This window comes from Simochromis diagramma, unplaced genomic scaffold (assembly GCF_900408965.1).
Source record: "Simochromis diagramma unplaced genomic scaffold, fSimDia1.1 OVJJ01000656.1, whole genome shotgun sequence".
Lineage (NCBI taxonomy): Eukaryota > Metazoa > Chordata > Actinopteri > Cichliformes > Cichlidae > Simochromis > Simochromis diagramma.
Window position 1 is genome coordinate 3,051,211 of NW_024387038.1, and position 21,665 is coordinate 3,072,875.

At 42.3% G+C, this 21,665-nt stretch overlaps 1 protein-coding gene across 6 annotated transcripts in view; it reads right to left on the bottom strand.

Annotated features, from left to right (window-relative positions):
* The window catches only part of LOC120741012 (ubiquitin carboxyl-terminal hydrolase 21-like), a 52,663-nt gene extending 41,379 nt beyond the window's left edge, over positions 1-11,284 (bottom strand). For 3 of the 6 annotated variants that reach the window (XM_040043601.1, XM_040043602.1, XM_040043600.1), the window contains exons 1-7: positions 10,963-11,282; positions 10,368-10,442; positions 10,168-10,270; positions 9,957-10,069; positions 5,190-5,260; positions 4,981-5,106; positions 4,624-4,719 (exon numbers count right to left, since the gene is read on the bottom strand). In XM_040043601.1, coding sequence (XP_039899535.1) covers positions 4,624-4,719; positions 4,981-5,106; positions 5,190-5,260; positions 9,957-10,069; positions 10,168-10,270; positions 10,368-10,404 — 546 coding nt within the window. In that variant the 5' untranslated portion in view covers positions 10,405-10,442; positions 10,963-11,282. Of the gene's footprint in view, positions 1-4,623; positions 4,720-4,980; positions 5,107-5,189; positions 5,261-9,956; positions 10,070-10,167; positions 10,271-10,367; positions 10,443-10,962 lie in introns of all 6 variants that reach the window. The other 3 variants (XM_040043604.1, XM_040043605.1, XM_040043603.1) reach the window with 3 other exon arrangements.
* Positions 11,285-21,665: the final 10,381 nt, after the last annotated feature.

Consider the following 21,665-nt stretch of genomic DNA (forward strand, 5'->3'; position numbering starts at 1 on the left):
ATTCCTGGGGGATAATAGTGTAATGGCAACATTTTATTGCTTACGTTTTTGTAGAATAGTTTGTGCTATTTGTGCTTTCCTGCAGCATATCTGTGCCCTGGGTTTCTGACTTGCTCACGTCCCCCTTGTATTTAAAAGAACCTCCCTAGTACGACATTCTGGCGCACCAGCTTTAGTGTCTACATATATTTGAATTATTACAAACAATCATATTGCCAGGTGTATATAGAGGCTTAAACTGTGGGAAGGCCTACAACATCAATATCCAGAGACTTTCACTGCAACTCAAGTAAAATCAGCTGAAAGTGATGCTGGAAAAATAAGACCTGGTGAAGTAGCAGACAGCCTTTTGTGATCTGGAAAAAACACAAATCTGTGCTCCTTACAAAATGTCAAAGTTAAATTCTAGACATGCAAGATGATCCATGTTTTTTAGCAGTTTTAAATTCACCATTACTCACCACCCTGGTTTCCGTAATGTTAAACCGGATGCCCTTTCCGTTTAGTTTTCTAAAAAAACAAAAAAACAAAAAAAACAAAACAGCACAATCTCCTCTAAGTTTATGCTCAGTCCTGGGTACGTTCAGGAACAGCTGATCAGCTGACCTGAGAGAGTGGGTGGGTGTATATGGCTGTAGCAACTCAGAGAGATAAGATGGGGCTAGGCCATGGAGGGCTTTAAAAGCAAAAAACTTTAAAATGAATCCTAAAAGGAATGGGCAGCCAGTGAAGTGAAGCTAAAATAGGGGAAATGTGCTCAAACTTTTGAGTGCCAGTTAAAAAACGAACTGCGGTATTTTGCACCCTCTGTAGATGAGTAATGTATGAAGCACTGACCCCTATATAAAGTGCATTATAGTAATCCAGCTGAGTGAATCAATGAATCAACCTCAATCAATCTCTGTATGTATTATTGTAGGATCTACTGTACAATATTCAGCGCCTTGAGGTGACTGTTGTTGTGATTTGGCACTATATAAATAAAATTGAATTGGTAGCAAAGGCATGGATAACTCTAAGTGTGACATAGATCTGACACTCATCAGCATAGAAGTGAAATGCAATGTTATGTTTTCTCAGTATAACACCAAGAGGGAGCAGATACAAAGAAAAGAGGAGGCCTAGAACTGAGCCCTGTGGGACACCACACAAGAGAGGAGGGGAGGACGGGGCCGGCTCTACGCTGGGGCAAGAACAGGCGTCGTGCCCCCCTTAAGTCAAACTTTTTGAAGTTGTTAAAGAAAATAATTGATTACCCACAAACTGAATATGGATAAGATTTTGCTACAGTAGCTGAAATATCCGCTGGAAAAGGCACAAATGAGATGATAGGTTTCATGTCTCGTTTGCTCTTTTCCCTGCAGCTACAGTGGGGCAAAAAAGTATTTAGTCAGCCACCGATTGTGCAAGTTCCCCCACTTAAAATAATGACAGAGGTCAGTAATTTGTACCAGAGGTACACTTCAACTGTGAGAGACAGAATGTGAAAAAAAAAAAAAAATCCATGATTTCACATGGTAGGATTTGTAAAGAATTTATTCGTAAATCAGGGTGCAAAATAAGTATTTGGTCACCTCCAACAAGGAAAATCTCTGGCTCTCACAGACCTGTAACGTCTTCTGTAAGAAGCTTTTCTGTCCCCCACTCGTTACCTGTATGAATGGCACCTGTTTGAACTCATCATCTGTATAAAAGACACCTGTCCACAGCCTCAAACAGTCAGACTCCAAACTCCGCCATGGCCAAGACCAAAGAGCTTTCGAAGGACACCAGGAAAAGTATTGTAGACCTGCACCAGACTGGGAAGAGTGAATCTACAATAGGCAAGCAGCTTGGTGTGAAAAAATCAACTGTGGGAGCAATCATCAGAAAATGGAAGACATACAAGACCACTGATAATCTCCCTCGATCTGGGGCTCCACGCAAGATCTCATCCCGTGGGGTCAAAATGATCATGAGAACGGTGAGCAAAGATCCCAGAACCACACGGGGGGACCTGGTGAATGACCTGCAGAGAGCTGGGACCAAAGTAACAAAGGTCACCATCAGTAACACACTACAACGGCAGGGAATCAAATCCCGCAGTGCCGGACGTTTTCCGCTGCTGAAGCCAGTGCATGTCCAGGCCCGTCTGAAGTTTGCCAGAGAGCACATGGATGATACAGCAGAGGATTGGGAGAATGTCATGTGGTCAGATGAAACCAAAGTAGAACTTTTTGGTATAAACTCAACTCGTCGTGTTTGGAGGAAGAAGAATACTGAGTTGCATCCCAAGAACACCATACCTACTGTGAAGCATGGGGGTGGAAACATCATGCTATGGGGCTGTTTTTCTGCCAAGGGGACAGGACGACTGATCCGTGTTAAGGACAGAATGAATGGGGCCATGTATCGTGAGATTTTGAGCCAAAAACCTCCTTCCATCAGTGAGAACTTTGAAGATGAAACGAGGCTGGGTCTTCCAACATGACAATGATCCAAAACACACCACCCGGGCAACAAAGGAGTGGCTCCGTAGGAAGCATTTGAAAGTCCTGGAGTGGCCTAGCCAGTCTCCAGACCTCAACCCCATAGAAAATCTGTGGCGGGAGTTGAAAGTCCGTGTTGCTCGGCGACAGCCCCAAAACATCACTGCTCTCGAGAAGATCTGCATGGAGGAATGGGCCAAAATACCAGCTACTGTGTGTGCAAACCTGGTAAAGACCTATAGTAAACGTTTGACCTCTGTTATTGCCAACAAAGGTTATGTTACAAAGTATTGAGTTGTATGTTTGTTATTGACCAAATACTTATTTTCCACCCTGATTTACGAATAAATTCTTTACAAATCCTACCATGTGGATTCATGGATTTTTTTTCACATTCTGTCTCTCACAGTTGAAGTGTACCTCTGGTGCAAATTACTGACCTCTGTCAACATTTTAGGTGGGGGAACTTGCACAATCGGTGGCTGACTAAATACTTTTTTGCCCCACTGTATACTGATATATACATATATATATATATATATATATATATGAACCCCCTCAGTGAGATCATTAACAAGACTGGCTACGGATACCGACTACGGAACGGAGCAGTTGTCAGCCACCTCCTGTACATGGATGACATCAAGCTGTATGCCAAGAGTGAACGAGACATCGATTCACTGATCCACACTACCAGGCTATACAGCAATGACATTGGAATGTCGTTCGGACTGGAGAAGTGTAGTCGGATGGTAACAAAGAGAGGGAAGGTAGTCAGAACTGAGGGGATTGAACTACCAGAAGGCAACATTGCAGACATAGAGGACAGTTACAAGTACCTGGGGATCCCGCAGGCAAATGGGAACCATGAAGAGGCCGCTAGAAAGGCTGCAACCACCAAGTACCTGCAGAGGGTCAGGCAAGTCCTGAGGAGTCAGCTGAATGGTAAGAACAAGATCCGGGCCATCAACACCTACGCCCTGCCCGTGATCAGGTACCCTGCTGGGGTAATAGGCTGGCCAAAGGAGGAGATAGAAGCCACTGACATAAAGACAAGAAAGCTCCTTACCATGCATGGAGGGTTTCACCCCAAGTCCAGCACCCTGAGGCTGTACGCTAAGCGGAAGGAAGGGGGCCGGGGACTGGTGAGTGTCAGCACCACAGTCCAGGATGAGACAACGAACATCCAAGAATACATTGGGAAGATGGCCCCAACTGACCGAGTGCTCAGTGAATACCTCAGGCAGCAGAAACCCAAGAAAGAGGAGGGAGACGAGGAACCATCATGGAAGGACAGGCCCCTGCACGGTATGTACCACTGGCAGATAGAGGAGGTGGCTGATATCCAGAAATCCTACCAGTGGCTGGACAAAGCTGGACTGAAAGACAGCACAGAGGCACTAATCATGGCAGCACAAGAACAAGCTCTGAGTACAAGAGCCATAGAGGCTGGGGTCTATCACACCAGGCAAGACCCCAGGTGCAGGCTGTGTAAAGATGCCCCAGAGACAATCCAGCACATAACAGCAGGGTGCAAGATGCTAGCAGGCAAGGCATACATGGAACGCCATAACCAAGTGGCCGGCATAGTGTACAGGAACATCTGTGCCGAGTATAACCTGGAAGTCCCGAGGTCAAAATGGGAGATGCCCCCAAGGGTGGTGGAGAATGACCGAGCTAAGATCCTGTGGGACTTCCAGATACAGACGGACAAAATGGTTGTGGCTAACCAACAGGACATAGTGGTGGTAGACAAACAGAAGAAGACGGCCGTAGTGATCGATGTAGCGGTTCCGAATGACAGCAATATCAGGAAGAAGGAACACGAGAAGCTGGAGAAATACCAAGGGCTCAGAGAAGAGCTCGAGAGGATGTGGAGGGTGAAGGTAACGGTGGTCCCCGTGGTAATCGGAGCACTAGGTGCGGTGACTCCCAAGCTAGGCGAGTGGCTCCAGCAGATCCCGGGAACAACATCGGAGATCTCTGTCCAGAAGAGCGCAGTCCTGGGAACAGCTAAGATACTGCGCAGGACCCTCAAGCTCCCAGGCCTCTGGTAGAGGACCCGAGCTTGAAGGATAAACCGCCCGCAGGGGCGTGCTGGGTGTTTTTTATATATATATATATATATAAATGAAAAATAAAAATCATAACTTACAATAGTAGCATCACTTTTGCACCCACATCCGTCACAGTATAGCTGGTTTAGTCCAATGGCATCTGATTGACTGAAATATTTAGTAACGGCATCCGCCTGAAAAATATATTCATGTCACTTAGTGCTGAAATTTACTAACAGATCAAATGAAAAGGTCATGCTACCACTGATGTATAAATCATTCCCCATAATTTTTGCAAGTGTTTATGTAAATGGAGTTTCACTTATATGGTGAAATGTCTAATCAAAATGTGCTGAAATGTAAGTTAGACTAATTATGACATTACTTATGTCTAACCAATACATTCTAGCAAAGTCTGAATGCATTAAAAAGGTAGACAAGATATCACTGCTCACCACATTGTAGTCTCTGATGTCAGATTCCACCAGTTGAAGAGGTAGAGTCCAAAATGGATCATCTGTTCCTGTCTCTGTACTACATGTAGAACATTTGTTCCTGTGTGTCAACACTCCCTGGAATATCTTAAAAGACAACCACACAAAGGTTGTTAGCTTAACTTTAAATTTAACTTACATATTTGTAATATCTAAACTGCAGTCTTTACCTGTGAGGCTTCAGGACTGGTTAGACTCAGAATCTTCTCAAAGCACTCAGCAGCGTCACCTTGTACGGACACTGGAGCAGTGGGGGTATTGAAGAAAAACATGTAGTTAAAAAGATCATGATAATGATGATTTGAACATTTTAACAAATACCATATAATCCCTGTAGTCTTCCAAAACATTATTTTCACTCAAAACATTCAAATACATGTATTTAAAATCTAGGTAATCTTCTAGAACCTAGGATCTCCACTAAGCACTCAGCAGCATCACCTTGTAAGTGCACTGCAGCACTAGAAGTATAAATAAAAATATTATTTAACATTATAAATTATTATTTTTATTTATACTTCAGTATAACACGTAAATAAGGAGATTGGGGAAATGAGGAGTTCCACAAGACCATGAATACTGGGGAAATTATCATAAAATAATGATAGGGGAAATCTCAAAACAGTGAGATTGTTTTTTTAAAAAACAGCTTAAGAGTGATCATATATATGATCCAGACAGTGGAAAAGGTCATTCAGACACCAGAGGGTGCTACAACGATCTATAGTCTAATTAAATATTGCAAAAAATAAAAAATAACTTTTAATAAATAACATCAATTTATTACTGATTATTCAGGAGGCAGCAGTCAAAACAGAGATTTTCAGATCTCCTTTTCCCCAGTCATCTCATCCAGTTCCTCCCCGAGGATTCCAAGACATTCCAAAGCTGGTCAAGAGATAAAGTCTCTCAAGTGTGTCCGGGTTTGCCCCAGGCCTCCTGGTTGGATATACCCAAAATGCCTTATGTGCTTAATTTGATGTCAGGAGTAGGTCTACTCTGCCATTTATGCAGATTCTTAAATGATTGTAGCTGTTATGGTTTTATGTCTTAGAAAAGGCAGGAGGGGTAGGTGCAGCATGTGGCAGAAATCAAGGGCGGAGGCCCTAGTGACAGATTCATGGCCATCAAGGCTGGTGATTGGGAGATGGAATATATGGATGGAATTCGAGAACTGGATTCGAGAGCAGTCATTTGTACTTATATCCCAAATACTTCAGAGTACCCAGTCTTCTTAGAGTCCATGGGGGTAGAGCTTGAGGGTTCTCCATTTGGTTGGCCTAATGGGACTTCAATACTCACTTAGGCAATGACAGGGAGACCTGAAAGAACATTATTGTTCAAACATGTTTGAAAATAGGGTTTCAGATTTAAGTAGTTCCTTAAGGTGGTGATGGAAAATGCTGGACAGACCTGGCACACCTAAATGTGTAGTGAGGGTGCAACAGGAATGCTTTTCAGAGGTCCTAGTATACAAGAACTTCCACCTCCACCAGAGCTTTTAAAGCATTTTAAAGGAGATTGAGTTCAAGCAGACCATGTTATCCATCTCTATTGTTGAGGCAACCACACAGAGCTGTGGTTGCAAGGTGGTTGGTATCTGTTGTAGTGGTACCAAGATGGTGGACACTGGAGGTGGAAGGAATCACCAAGGCGAAGAACTCCCCCTTGGTTAGCATGTGGGGCTTCAGATGCAGCTGATGGATATCTGCAGGCCAAGCAGAACACAGCTCTGGTGGCAGCTGAAGCAAGAACTCAGGTGTGGGAGGAGTTTGATGAGGTCATTGAAAGACTTTCAGACTGCTTCAAATTGATTCTGGCAAACTGTCAGGCAACTCCAGAGGGGAAAGCGGTGCTCTACTCATAAGGTGTATATTGTGGGTGGGGCTGCTGACTTCAATTGAAGATCTAGTTGGGTGGTGGAAGGAATACTTCATGGACCTCCTTAATCCTATAGACACACAGAGCCTAGGGATGTGGTGGATGACTCACCCATCACTGGGGCAGAGGTCACTGAGTTAGATATAAAAAAAAAAAACCTAGAAAGTCTAGAAAGCCTCCTGGGCAACATGTTCCAATCATGTCCTACCAGGGGAGACGCTGGTCTACAACCAAGCTTCACTGGTGAGATTTTATATCCCAGCAATCTTGAGAAGGCCTCAGTGTTCCCCTGAGTAAACTAGGGAGGTGGCTGAGGAGAGGGAGGTCTGGGTTCCTCTGCTTAGGATTTTGCACCCTGTGACCAGCCACAGATACGCAGAAGAATGATATTGCGAATTTTATTTGAGAAAAAAATTACACAGTGCTGTCAAACCTAAAAAATACACTCTGTTCTCTGAAAGACTAAGCATTACCTAACCCCCTTTACTAATACATAGCCTATGTATCTATTCTAAATAGGTTAGTTTAAAATTTGGTGCAAACACTTACGAAAGAATTCAAAACTGACCCTGATTATATTCTCAAGACATGAAATATATCAAGCAAACAAGAAAAAAAACCTTAACAACTTATGTTGTTGATATTGCTTGTATGTTCAAGACATAAAGAGTAACTTATAAAAATACGTATTTTAAAATAAATTTAGTTATTTCTTAATGCCCTTTTTTGGAGTACTTTATTTTCACAATTTAAAAACAAAACAAAAACATTATATAAATGTTTTTATCTTTATAAGTTCCACAGCAAATCATCTTCTGTAAACGAGCTTTACTTTTGTGAAGAAGTTTAGCTTTGCCTTCAGATAGTACTAACCAGTGCTTTAAGTGGGCCGGTACGCGCCGGTACTCAGTACCGCCACTTCTAAATATAGCTCTTGAGAGTACCGCCACCTCTCCATGCGCCCAGAACGTGCTTTTAGCGTACCGGTACTCTCATTTGCACATCTGTTATAATCGTTTGGCTGCGCTGCCGCTTTTCAGAGCGCCCTTCACAAGCACGCTTCCTAATTCGTCCCACCGAGAGCAGAGACTACATTACCCATACACCAATGTGTTTTACAAGTGAAAAGCGCATGCGTCGCTTTTGCCGTTGTCATGTCAACAACTCAACGTGGTCCGGAGAGGGTGTGTAAAACGCGCAAACAGCTGCTCGGTTAAAATACAAAAACAATGAACACTTAATATGCTCTCCTGGTTTCAGACTCTGAGTAGTAAAAGAACAAGGTCAGAATCAGAGGACTCGCTGGCTGACACCCCACCAAGCCAGAATGATATCGCTGCAGGTCAGACGCAAGCTAATGAAAGCTGCACTAGTGCCGCAGCTGCGGACGACGGCACTTTTGCGACGACGAGGACGAGAATGACACCATTTCTACCGATGACAACAGCCGCGTTAGCGAGCATGAGTGGCCAGAATGTTGGTCCCAAGCACAAGTCCGGTATTTCTCCACAAATTACAAGTGGTTGATCAGCAGAAATCAAAAGTTGGGTTGTAGTGTGTGTAGTCAAGTTTGTGCTCGCGTGGACATGCAGCAAGGGCAGAGAGTGTCGCAGGAGTGGAGTGGGTGCTTAATCTCGTCTTTTGGAAGGGACAAGGCTGCACAACAAAACTCACTACGAAAGAAAATAAAAGAGCACAGAGACTCAATTTATCACAAGAAAGCAGTTGAAATAAAAGAGAAGGCAACACAAAATACAATGCAAAAACACATTGAAGATATGAGAAAGGCTGACTATGCTTCAACTTGCAATGTGTTTAGAACAGCTTATAAGATTGGCAAGCATGGGCGTCCCTTTACAGACATGCCAATAGATGTCCAGTTGCAAGTCTTAAATGGTGTCAAGATGGGCAGAGGTTTGCACTCTAATAACTCATGTGCAAATATACTGGATCACATTGCAGCTGAAATGAAAAAGAAGGTAGTCAATGACATAGTGATGAATGAAAGAAAATTGTGTGTGCTCATTGATGAATCCACTACAATAAGTGGAAAGTCTGTGCTTGTCGTGTGCCTGCGGTCAGCTATTTCCAGTGAAAATCCAGACACAATATTTTTTGAACTGATTGAGCTGCAGGGGACCACAGCAAAGGACATCACTGAAGCACTGTTAGGATGTCTTCATAATAATGGCTTTGACCCTCACTACCTACAGGAACATTTGTTGGCATTTGCTTGTGATGGAGCCTCAGTGATGCTTGGGAGGTAAGCAGGAGTTGCTGCGCAGCTTTGTTCCAAATTCCCTTACCTGTTTGTCTGGCATTGTTCCAATCACAGACTGGAACTGGCAGTTTGTGATGTTTTGAAGGAGGTAGGAGGAATCAACCACTTTAAAATGTTCTTAGATCAGCTTTACTCCCTCTACCATGCATCACCAAAAAACCAAAGGGAGTTAACCGAGAGTGCTCACAATGTTGGACAACGTCTCCTTGTGATAGGCCGTGTTTTATCAGTGCGTTGGGTTGCTTCAAGTGAGAGAACAGTGAAAGTAGTATGGGAGAACTACCAAGCTCTGCAGGTACACTTTACAAGTGCTGCTGCTGATACCAGCAGTGACTCAAGAGAGAGAGCAAAATACAAATTATTTTATAATTTATTTTATGTACATTTTGTTAAAAAGAAATTTCAATACCTTTTTGCACATTTTATTTATGTTCAGTAGCTCTTTCTAGCTCAAGCAAATCCACAAACTAATAAAATGATTTATTATTTTGTATAAGGTTGTCTGTTGTATATAAAACCCATTCAATATAGTTGTTGTTACCTCAGGGGAGGCGGAAAAAAAAAATAGAGTACCGGCACCTCTTTTGGGCCACTTAAAGCACTGGTACTAACCACAACAGATCTCTCATTATGGACAAGATATATACTGTGAACATCAACAGAAATATAAAGTAAGTGTTAATTACATATCATTTTACACAGCTAAAATATTAACATGTAAGTTTACGCAGTTTTCCAAACAGATTCTGTAAGTGTGTGATCATTTTTACTGTACCTGGGTTGACGTCCAGCTTTGAACAGATATCATGTGTGTAAGTTGTATTTTTCTTTAGGTTATCAAACAAAGTGTTAAGAGGGTGATCAATACACTGACTTCTTCCAGGGTTCCTACAGCAATCAAAGTCACATGGTAATACATGTTCGCTGCAGTGTTTATTCACTTTAAATATAGATAAATATTTGATATTTTAAGTTCTCTAACAAACCTTTTGACAGCTTCTCTGAAATCTTTGGTCATGAACAGCACCTGCAGCACACTGTTTAGGTAACATGTTGCTCCTTGGTTTACTAACCCATGGTACTTGTTGGCTAGAAGGAGATAATCAAGGATCAATTTAAATTCTGTAACTGTTTCTCTTCTATCTCTGTGGATAATCAACTGGTTTAACAGCTGTTGATCTCTTACCAAAGTAATTAGCAATATAATTATAGACGGCAGCCATTTGGAATCATGTATCCTCTTCCACTGAACAGTGAAACCCTAGATAACAACAAAATTACAGAACAGTACATAAATTAACAGTACATTGACTACAGTATTGATTATTCCATTGATTAATTACGTAATTACATAAACAATATTTGACTCATTACTGAGAAATTACAAATATTCAAAAGAGAAAAAATATAGATCTTTAAAAATGAACGACTCATTGATTTCCATTTCAGAAATTGGAATATTTAAATAGTTTAACTGCATATAACATATGTCCAAAATATGTTATATGCCAGTATTTTGTCAACAGCCCAAACTAGGGTATAAAATAAAATAGCCTTCACCCTCTTGACTCACTCCTGCTTGCTGCAGATATTACTGGAACAGAAAGCAGGATGGATTCTGTCAATTCAGCAAGCTGTCTAATTTAAAAATCGTTCCAAGCAAAGTTAACATTTAAATGCGCTTTTATTTTAACTCCTGTCGTTTTTCTTTTTCGTATCCATTGTTGGATCTCTGTGATTTTATATCTTGAAAGGTGCTAGATCAACAAAGTTTTACTTACTTTTATTTGCGAGTTTGTTGAACAGGTGCTTTGAAGGACTCCCGACAGCTGTTTCTAGTAAAGGTTTTAAAGGTGATTAATTAAAATAGTGACTCACGCGCGTACTCCTACATACGTTTCTAACACCTCTGTTTCCAAGTGAGGTCTACAGAGTCCTGGTAAATTTGCATTGAGGGTTTTCTGTGGTCAAGTAATTCAAATTACTCTATAAATATGAGCTTATTTTTAGGTGGAAGTTAAATATATTTCGACGAATAGTTGGAAGCTGGAGGTCACACGCTTCTCCTGTGAAATGAAACAACATCAGCTAAGTTTCCCTTTCGCTTGAAGCCACACCTACTAATTTGATGCATTCAATGGTTTTCAGAAACACCAGCGTCTATAATCATAAAAAATATTTTTCCCAAATATGAGTTTGTTATTTAAAATTGATATTGATAATGAACTATTTTTATACTATTCATTACTTATACTATTATTTATATTGATATCAATTTTTCTACAGAGGAAAATCCAAACAAAAGTAAAACACAGTGGCTATGAGCACAATAAAACACTGAAGCCTCGAATAAGTGTACCTAAAAAAAAAAAAGCAAATATCATATGACAAAAGCTTTAACACAGAATATTAAATAGATTACACTGTTCAAAACGTTTCTTTTATCAATCTAACAAGATGTTAAACTTAGATTGCGAATATCTATTTATAATATAGCATATTTACAATTGAACAGGTTTCAAAAAACCTTTTTTTTTCGGTTTCTCGTGTTCAGTACACATTTGTAGTTTCTATAAATCTCACAAGAAATGCAAAGACAGGACTGAATAATTGGCTAACAGACTGCAAATACACTGCAGACTATCTGCCTGGATAACTGAAACATAACTGCAAAACATTTTCTGTTTCACAGGAAGACTTATAAAAATATATTATATAAATTATATTATATATTATATATAATTATATTATATTATATAAATTATATATTATATAAAGATGAAGAAACTACTTTGTGCAAGGTAGCAAAACTCTACACAACAACAAATTATATCTACCTATTAATTCAGTTTACACAATAAGCACAGCTGTGGTAACAGCTACTGCAGTGAAAGGTAAATAAGGAAGGCCACCTGACTTCACAAAAATCATGTGAATTACTGTAAGCAGTAATAGAATGAAAGAGAAACTCAAGTATCACTGGGTCTGGATAATGACTGTGTTAGAATTTCATTAGTAGTTACTGTCAAGTGTCAATATGCGGCTGCCAGTTCGCAGACAACAAGACTAACTAAACTCTGACAGCTTTTATTGGTGGAGCTTTGGAAAACAAAATACACATTCACAGAGAACTCTGACTAAACTGGATCCAGTAACTGTCTGCACAGGTACACATATAACAAGAGACAATGACACGACAAGGAATACAAGGAAACTGGAGATTTAAATAAACACAAGGTAATTAGGAGATGAATCACAGCTAAGGAAAACAAGGCACAGGTGAACTAATTCAGACTGATGACAGGGGAAGCAAAACTAAACATAATGCACGCAGGACAACAGGCTATCAAAATAAAATGAGAAACACAAACACAGACACCCAGATTAAAATACAACTAGACACCGAAACTGGGAAAACAGATAATGAAGACACAGAAAACAATCAAAACCACTATCAGAAAACTAAAAGACTTCAAACATAAATTCTAAAAAAAACCAACCTGGCAGGCTGGCAGGGCTGCAGGAGAGCTGCAGTGCAAGCAATAGTCAGAGTGACGTTGAAGTGGCTGAAAGAAAGCATGGGAGCTGCTGAGGAGTGTGTGTGTCATATAGTGAAAAGAATAAAGATGGTCTTAAATGCCATACTCCGTGTTAGATTTTGTGTGTTAGGCCCTTCTATAGCCTCTAGTACAGGGTGGGGAACTTCAGGCCTCAAGGGCCAGTGTCCTGCAGGTTTTAGATATGTCCTTCATCCATCAAAGCTGATTTAAACAGGTTCTCAATGTGTGTTGAAGTTCTCCAAAGGCCTGGTAATGAACTGATAATTTGATTCAGGTCTGTTGACCCAGGGTCATAGCTAAAACCTGCAAGACACTGGCCCTTGAGGCCTGGAGTTCCCCACCCCTGCTCTGGTGTTACATGGTCTCTGTGGAAATGTGAGCATATATGGTGGGAACACAGACAGTTCTCATAACAGTGTCAGATCACCGTTCAGTTGTCACCACTGCCCCATACACAAGATAAAATACATAAACCCATGGCATATACAGCTTCACAGTTTGAATAGCCCTTAAAAACCTGCCTTTTTTCTTGATTTGACCCAAACTACTGGATCTAAATCTAAATTGATGTAGGTTAAATTCGGCCCAGAATAGCATCCGTGGACAAAAATTTCCAGTACCTGTATTATCGGTTTTTTGTTGTTTTTTTTGTCACTTTAGAAAGAGCCATCACTTTTTAAATTTAGGGGCATGTATGTGAATAAAAATGAGCCTATTACAACACTGGTCCTAAACAGTCCCCAGGGGGCTGGAATGAGGCTCTTGGGAAGCATCAGGCAGTGGGCCAGTGCTGGCACTGTCCATATAACTGTCACGATGACTTATGTCTTTTCATGTGATTCATGTGACATTTTATCACAGTTTTACTATCCTCTCGACGTGTCGGCTACGCTTCTGGCCAGCCGGTCAGAGTGTCCACACACACCAACAGATATCTAAACCCTCTGACCGTTGTTATCATGTCTGTGTAGTCAATCACAATCTCCTGCCCTGGTCTCTCTGGCAGAGGAAACTTACCCATTTCTGGCTTCACTGTGGGCTTTGAATTATACTGCCCACAAATCAAACATGTTCTCACATGCTCTCTCACCATGTTTTTCATATACGGGTGCCACCAATGACACAAGTCCCTCTCCATCTGGGCTGCTCCTGCATGTCCTAGCCCATGAGCTTCTCTGATCCTCTCTCGGGCCATTTCTGCTGTGAGGACCGGCTGTCCATCAGGTCCTCACCACAACCCTTCTGACTGTACAGCTCCTCTTTCTCTCCACATCACCTTCTCCTCCGGCGAGGCCCCCTTTTGAGCTTTTTCAATGTCCTCTCGATCTTGGGCTGGCAGGTCTCCCCAGTCCATTCCCATACTCACCAACTGTTTTCCTTCTTGATACCCTGCCACCCGTTTTGCTTCTTCATCAGCAGCTCTGTTACCTTTTGCCACCCAAGTGTTAGAGTCATCGTGACCTTTACACTTTATGTTGGCCACCTCCATGGGTTCTTTCAGAGCCTCCTCCAACTGTTTCATTTCCACATCATGTTTACATAGCTTTTTCTTAAGTATTGATAATTTAATAATTAGGAATCTACCCTGTGGATCTATAACTGTATCGAGTACTGTAAAATTAACATTTTTATGTATTAAAATTGCTACTCCCCTTTGTCTAGAATTATAACAGGCTGCAAACACATTAGGAAACTCAGGTGTTTTAAGTTTGTTTAAACCTGTGACAGGCCTGTGTCAGGAGTAGTGTCGTTGATGAGAGAAGGAGGACCCAAATGCTGGACTCACAGGTAGGTAGGTGAAGGTTGGTCTTTATTGTCGATGGAGTGAACAAACAGAGCAGAGGTAGGAAATGGCTGGCTGACTGACTGACTGACTGACTGAATGACTGAAGGACTGAAGGGCTGGCTGGCTGACTGCAGGCGGAAACGACAACATAACATCAATGACACGACAGTGAACGAGTAGAAACAGAGGGCTAAAATACACAGACTGATGAGGATGATAATGAGAGACCGGTGAGTACACAGCTGAACATAATCTGGCTAATGACACGAGACGAGCTGACACAGGAAAAGCAGGAAGTGAGAACATGGAAGTGGCAAAATAAACTGAACATGAAGAAAACTGAAAGCACTGGGTGAACGACCCAGGAACCCTGACAGCCTGTGAGTCTCTTGTAATAAAACAACACCTGCCTGTCGTTTTTTGAGCTGGTTAAATATATTTAACCTCTTTTCTCTGGTGCCAGCTCCATTTACATTCCATTTGACAAACCTTAGTGTGCCCATAATTGTGTGTGTATATCTAATGATGTACGCTGGGTGTTTTGTTTAGACAGGTGAAAAGAATGGGGAAACATCACTTGTTTGTAAATAGAAAGAAAAAAAATATGTGGTGAGAGGTTCCATAAGTCTGACTATGTGTGTGTATGTTAACTAATATGAGCAAGCGTGGCTTGCGTGTGTGTCCTATAAGTCTGTGTGCGCTGTGAGGCTGTTGTAAATGTCCTGCCATTGAGCGCATGTGTTTGCGTGATCGTGGTGTGTGAGTATGTAGAAATAGAGGGTGTTGTTTGTAGGTGAGTGGCAAAGTAGGTGATCACTGCAGTGAAAGAAAAGAGAAAGAAAGAAACCACGAGAACGGTGAGCAACAACAAAAAAAAAAGGAAAGAAACGGAAACATTCCAATTAAAGGAATGACAGAGGGTGACGGTGTTATCTGCTATGACATCATACTGATATTGCTAGGTTAGGAGAGAGTATGAGTGGATAAGAAAATAGTGTAGCGGATTCTTATCTGGAGTGCAGTCAATATAACCACGGAATGGTGGCGGGGTTGCGGTAGAGCTGTCCATCCACGTAGAACCGGTCCACGGCGACGATAGCATGGGAGCCTCTCTGGATGAAACTACGTCGGACTGGGAACAGGACCTTGTGTCGTTCCAGGATCTCTTTGGGGAACTGGTCATTCACGCTGAATTTCGTTCCTTTGAGCTCCCTGCCACGACTCTTCACCTGTTCCCTCTGTTTGAATTGGCCGAATTTGGCCACAATTGGGCGTGGTCTCCCAGTCACTGACCTCACAGCCCCCATACGATGCACTCTTTCAAAGGCGATGTTCTTCACTGTGTCCTCCGGCAGCTTCAGGTGGGTTTTAATGAAGCTTTTCACCATTTTTCCGCGTCCTCTCCGACAGATTCTGGAATACCAGAAAACACAAGGTTATCTTGCATGCTACGGGCTTGTAGATCGATAACAGTCTCTTTTATTTTCCATATTTTAGCTGGGTCACATTTTCGGTGAGAGATTTGACCGACTCCCGTAGCGCGGCGTTTTCAGCGGCAAGCGTTTCCACCTGCTGCTGGCTGAACTCCAGGGATTCTCTCAAAGATTTAAATTCCCGGTGTAAAATCTCCACCAGGGACAGCCTCACATCGAAACTGGACAATCGCTTGTCGATTGACTCCAGGATGTCTGCAATGTCTTTGCCGGCAGGCGATGTTGTGTCGGGGGAGTCTGCCAGGCGACATCTTTTCGATGACGGCATCTCAATTTTGGGCGGAGAAGATGCACTCTGGGCCTTCTTCATTACTAGATCCTGGAAGCACCGGTCAATGTAATCTTGGAGAGCATCTAAACTCTCTCCGTTGTCCTCCAAAGAGATGATAAGACAGATGTTGTTAGTTATATGACAATCGATTAGTATAATTGGTATACTTGAGGCTTAAAGTAACTTTGTTGAATTCTACGCTACCGTTCGCTTTCCCCCCCCCGCCAAATCTGTGGGTGTCTCACGTCACCTATAACATGGGTCGCCCACCTTTTCCCATCACTTCCGTCACTTACCTCCTTCCTTATGGAGGTAAGTGACCTTTTTTTTTTTTTTTTTTTTTTTTTTGCTCCTCCCCTTTTCTGAGTGTGGACGCTTCATCTCTTTGCTCTTAAATGCTTTGCTTCTTTTATTGATTTTTATTGATTTTTATGCTGATTTTTTCCCTTTTTTCCATATGAGCTTACCTGCGATAGCTTCTGGACACTTATAGATCATTAGGACTAAAGTGTTCTTAACAGAAACAGCAACATTTTTATGGTTACCTTGTCCTCAGCGCTCCGTGTGTCTGTGGCCTAGACACAGCTGAAGCCTGATTACAGCGTCTGGGCACCGAACAGCCTCAATAGCCTGGAAAGGTGCTAACCGCTAGGCTAACTAGCAACAAGATGCCTTCCCTCTCCACAGATGACTACCACAGCCTCCTGCAGAAGATTGCAGTACTGGAGACAAAAATTCATCGCTTATAAGTAAACGTGGAGGTAAATGGACTGTGTGGAAATGAAACAACCTTGCCTTTGATTCAAAACAATGGCGATGAGCAAGCTAGTACACAGCTAACGAGCACAGATAACATGACCAAGAAAGTAGACTCTGTGCATTATTATAAATCCTCAAGTGATAATCCCCCCTTGGACTGTCTTGGTGCAAAACCAAGACATAAATCATGTCTCCTGGAAGGGGGAGGACGTATCACGGGCAGATCACAGCGAGCTGAAATCTCTGAAACCGACTGGCCTTCACTTCCTACGAGACAGAGAAGCTCTTCTACCCCTGTATACGAGAGGAAACAGGACTGGACAACTGTGAATAGGAAGGTTAACAACAAACCTCCAAAACAACTGAATGTGAAACTGCAGAACAGATTTGCTCCACTATTAAAGGACCCTGGATCTATATCGGACAACCATCCATCTAAAAGCAGCGAAGTAAGGTCTGAAAATCTGTTGAAAAGTAAAAGACCACAGGGAAAGCTAAAGGCTAGGCCTGAAACTCTGATTGTGGGTGACTCTGCCGTAAAGGATGTACAAAGGATGTGCGGTAAGAACACTAAAGTCCTCTGCTTTCCTAAGGATATGGTCAAACACCTGAAGGAGAGAATTCTTCAAATTGCAGATGAATATCCAACTGTGACAAACATTGTTCTGCATACAGGGTCAAACGATGTGTCCAAACAACAGTCAGAGGTTCTGAAACGGGACTTTACTGGATTACTAAATACTGTAAACTCTCTGAATGCAGCTGTATTCATCAGTGGACCTGTACCGCCCGTCAGAGGAGGAGACGAGAGATTCAGCAGGTTGTTTACACTGAATAAATGGCTTATATCAGCATGTGCTAACCACTCAGTGCATTTTATCAACAACTTTAATATTTTTTGGGAACGCAGGCATCTGTTTAAAGCAAATGGATTTAATTTTAACAAGTCAGGGGTGAAACTGTTCACCTCCAACTTGTTTTATTCCATACGTCATCCATCTGTGCTTGGTGCCAAGGCTGAGATAAACGAGGAGTTATCTCATAAAGAGGAACAAACAGTACTCCAAGAACAGACAAAGCCCAGCAGAAACCTTGAGGAGGAGCTCCATTTGCCCCCACCCGGGAAGAGCCTCAGAAAGGAGAGACATCTGAGGCAAGAAGAGGGGTCCCTATTTGCCTCCAACTATCTCAACAACACCAACGACCAGGACCAGGACCAGGGACCACGATCTTCCCCAGTCCCCCAAACCCCTGACAGGCCATCACCCCCATCACCCTCCTCCCCCTCCCTTTCTCCCTCCTCCCCACACCTGAAATTCACTGAGGAGATGATGGAGCGGGTCAATGCTGGGCTCAGATCTACCCCCCGGCCCAATCCCTTTTTGTCCCCCATAAACCCCCCACCAGAGCGGCCAAAGGTTCGGCATCAAGCCCCACCCTCAACAGAGCAATCGAAGTCACATTGCCCAGCCTCGCCCCCCTTAGTTCCTCCTTACCACCTTCATGCCCTGTCTCCCCAGTCTGATGTGTGATGTGTGGAGGGTCCGGGCTGCGAGGATTATGGCAGTGGTGACTTTTCCCAGAAGAAGCTGGGACCCTGTTTACTAGAAGGTTTTAAAATCTCTGTACTTTTAGGTGACAGAAGGAGACATGTGGCCTGGTCAAAACACAGAGAGCTGCACTGTAAAAGATCTTTAAACATAGTAAACATACCTTGTGTGCCACAGACTGCTCCCAAACACGAGGGGACAAGTAATACCTCTAAAACACTTAAGTTGGCTTTATTAAACGTTAGATCTTTAGCTGGGAAAACATTTTTAATTAATGATTTAATCACTGAGCACAGCCTTGATTTTATGTTTTTAACTGAAACTTGGTTGGACCAAAGTAACAGTGGAGCTGTTCTCATCGAGACGACCCCTCCTAACTACAGTTTTATCAGTGAGGCCAGGGTGAGCAGGAGAGGAGGAGGGGTTGCTGTCTTATTTAATGAATCATTTCAATGTAAGCAGCTATCTCCTGGAAGTTTTCAGTCTTTTGAATATGTGGCTTTACAGCTGAAGGCCCCATCCAAAGTTGTGTTTCTTAATGTTTACAGGCCTCCCAAATACTGCACAGACTTTTTTAATGACCTCAGTGAACTGCTGTCTGTGATCTGTGTTGATTTCGACTGTGTAATTATTGTTGGGGATTTTAACATCCATGTGGACAACCCTCAGGACAAAGGGACTAAAGACCTGAGTAACACTCTGGGCAACTTTGGGCTGACTCAGCATGTAACAGAGGCCACACATAATAGAGGACACACTCTTGACCTACTGATCTCCAAGGGCCTGAGCATTTCAAAGGTTACTGTGTCTGATGTGGGCGTGTCTGATCATCACTGTGTTTTCTTTGAAAGTAAAATCTCAGCCCACATAAATATATCAACAACAGTGATCACAAAACGGTGTATAACTGAACACAGTTGTGCAGTTTTTAACCAGGTCTTCCCATTAACACCTGACCTGTCCAGAGGGTCAGTCAATGAGCTCGTCAACAGCTTCAATGCTAACATGTTAAATGTAATGGACACTATTGCTCCCATTAAGGTGAAGGTTATCTCTGGAAGGAAAAAGTCTCCATGGAGAAACTCCACACTACTGAAAAATGAAAAAAGAGAGTGTAGGAAAGCTGAGCGCAGATGGAGAAAAACAAACCTCCAGGTTCATTATGACATCTATAAAGAGAAACTTCACAATTATAATTTACAACTGAGGAGTGCAAGGAGGTCCTACTTCTCTGACATCATCACTAAAAACAGCCATAATGCTCGGGTCTTATTTTCTACAGTTGACAGGCTAACAAACCCTCCTGTGTCAGTGGCAGCTGAACTTCATTCGACCATGGCCTGCAATGACTTTGCCAAATTCTTCACAGAAAAAATCCAAAAAATTAGACAAGCAATTGGTACATCAACAGCAGATCCAGAATATGTACTGTGTCCACCGAAAAACTGTTTAAACACCATGAAACATTTTCACCCTATTAACAGCAAAGACCTGGAGGACATCTTAGGTCAACTGAACTCCTCCTCCTGCTGTTTAGATGTCCTGCCAACAAGTTTTTTCAAAAAGGTCTCAAAGACTTTGGAGTCAGACCTGTTACAGATCGTCAACTTTTCTTTAATATCAGGCGTGTTTCCAGAACCACTAAAAACTGCTGTAATAAAACCTATACTGAAAAAGGACAATCTTGACAAGACACAAATGAACAACTACAGGCCGATCTCAAATCTCCCATTTTTAAGTAAGATCATTGAAAAAGCAGTTTCTCAACAGCTCAATTACTTCTTAACTCAGAATAACTGCTATGATGCCTTCCAGTCAGGTTTTAGACAGAATCACAGCACTGAAACTGCTCTGACCAAAGTGTTCAATGACATATGTCTGAATACAGACAGTGGAAAAATGTCAGTCTTAGTTTTACTGGATCTCAGTGCAGCATTTGATACAGTTGACCACAACATATTACTCAAACGACTGGAGAACTGGGCAGGTCTTTCAGGAACTGTACTAAACTGGTTCAAAACATACTTAGAAAACAGGAAATACTTTGTATCAATAGGTAACTTCACATCTGAGCAGACAAGTATCACATGTGGAGTTCCCCAAGGTTCCATTTTGGGACCCCTTCTGTTTAACATTTACATGCCTTATGGTTCCCCTTCCTTATGGTTCCAAATGTAGCTGTTGGGGATGTCGTCTGGTTAAGTGATCAGAATGCACTGAGAGGACACCTCAAGCTGGGCATAGTTGTCAGCACTAATCGAGACAAAAAAGGAATTGTGAGGGACATCAACGTCCGGGTATGCCCAAGTTACAGCGGTTCTATGGCTAAGACCTTGAGAGTGAAGGATTTGGGCTCTAGTTCAAACGGAGCGACTCACATACAGTGCTCCAAGTGAACACAGTGCATTCATTTACAATGGAAAAAGGTGAAACAGAGTTCAAATAGGTCAGAGCCGTTTGAAGGTCTCAAAATTTTCTTAACGTTTATTCCAAACAATATCCGTTTTCTCCCAGAATCTGTACAGCATCGGCTTCACCACTTGACATCTCGTAATTTCAAAATCATGTACACAGGGACAGACAAATGAGTACAGCTTTACAATTAATCCAAGCAAAGACTAGAGTAGGACATAAGCTTCACTAACTGCTTTCCAGGCAACAGTCCAGCAAACACTGATCCACAGCAGCTCCCTTATGAACCTGCCCAAACGAGATCATTGGCACATGTTTGTGATTGCCAGCAGGCGTGTGAGTCAGAAGCTGGGAAACTCCTCTTGTCCCATTAATGCCCAAAGACTAGTGCATACAAACAAACGCATGCGGGAAAAAGGGAGAAAAGTGACAAGGACCAAAACAAAAAATGGCAGGTAACATAGTAAGGACCTGGGGGACCATGACAATCATGTAATGCAGCAATCCATTTCCCAAGTGGAGGCCATAGGGATCAGCGTGTGCCTTTCTCTAACGCCCCACCTGTGCGAGAAACAGGCATGAGCAATTAAAACAATTAATCATGTCATTAGGATTTAGTTTTATGAGGCTGCAAGTAAAGCTGCAGGAGCCAA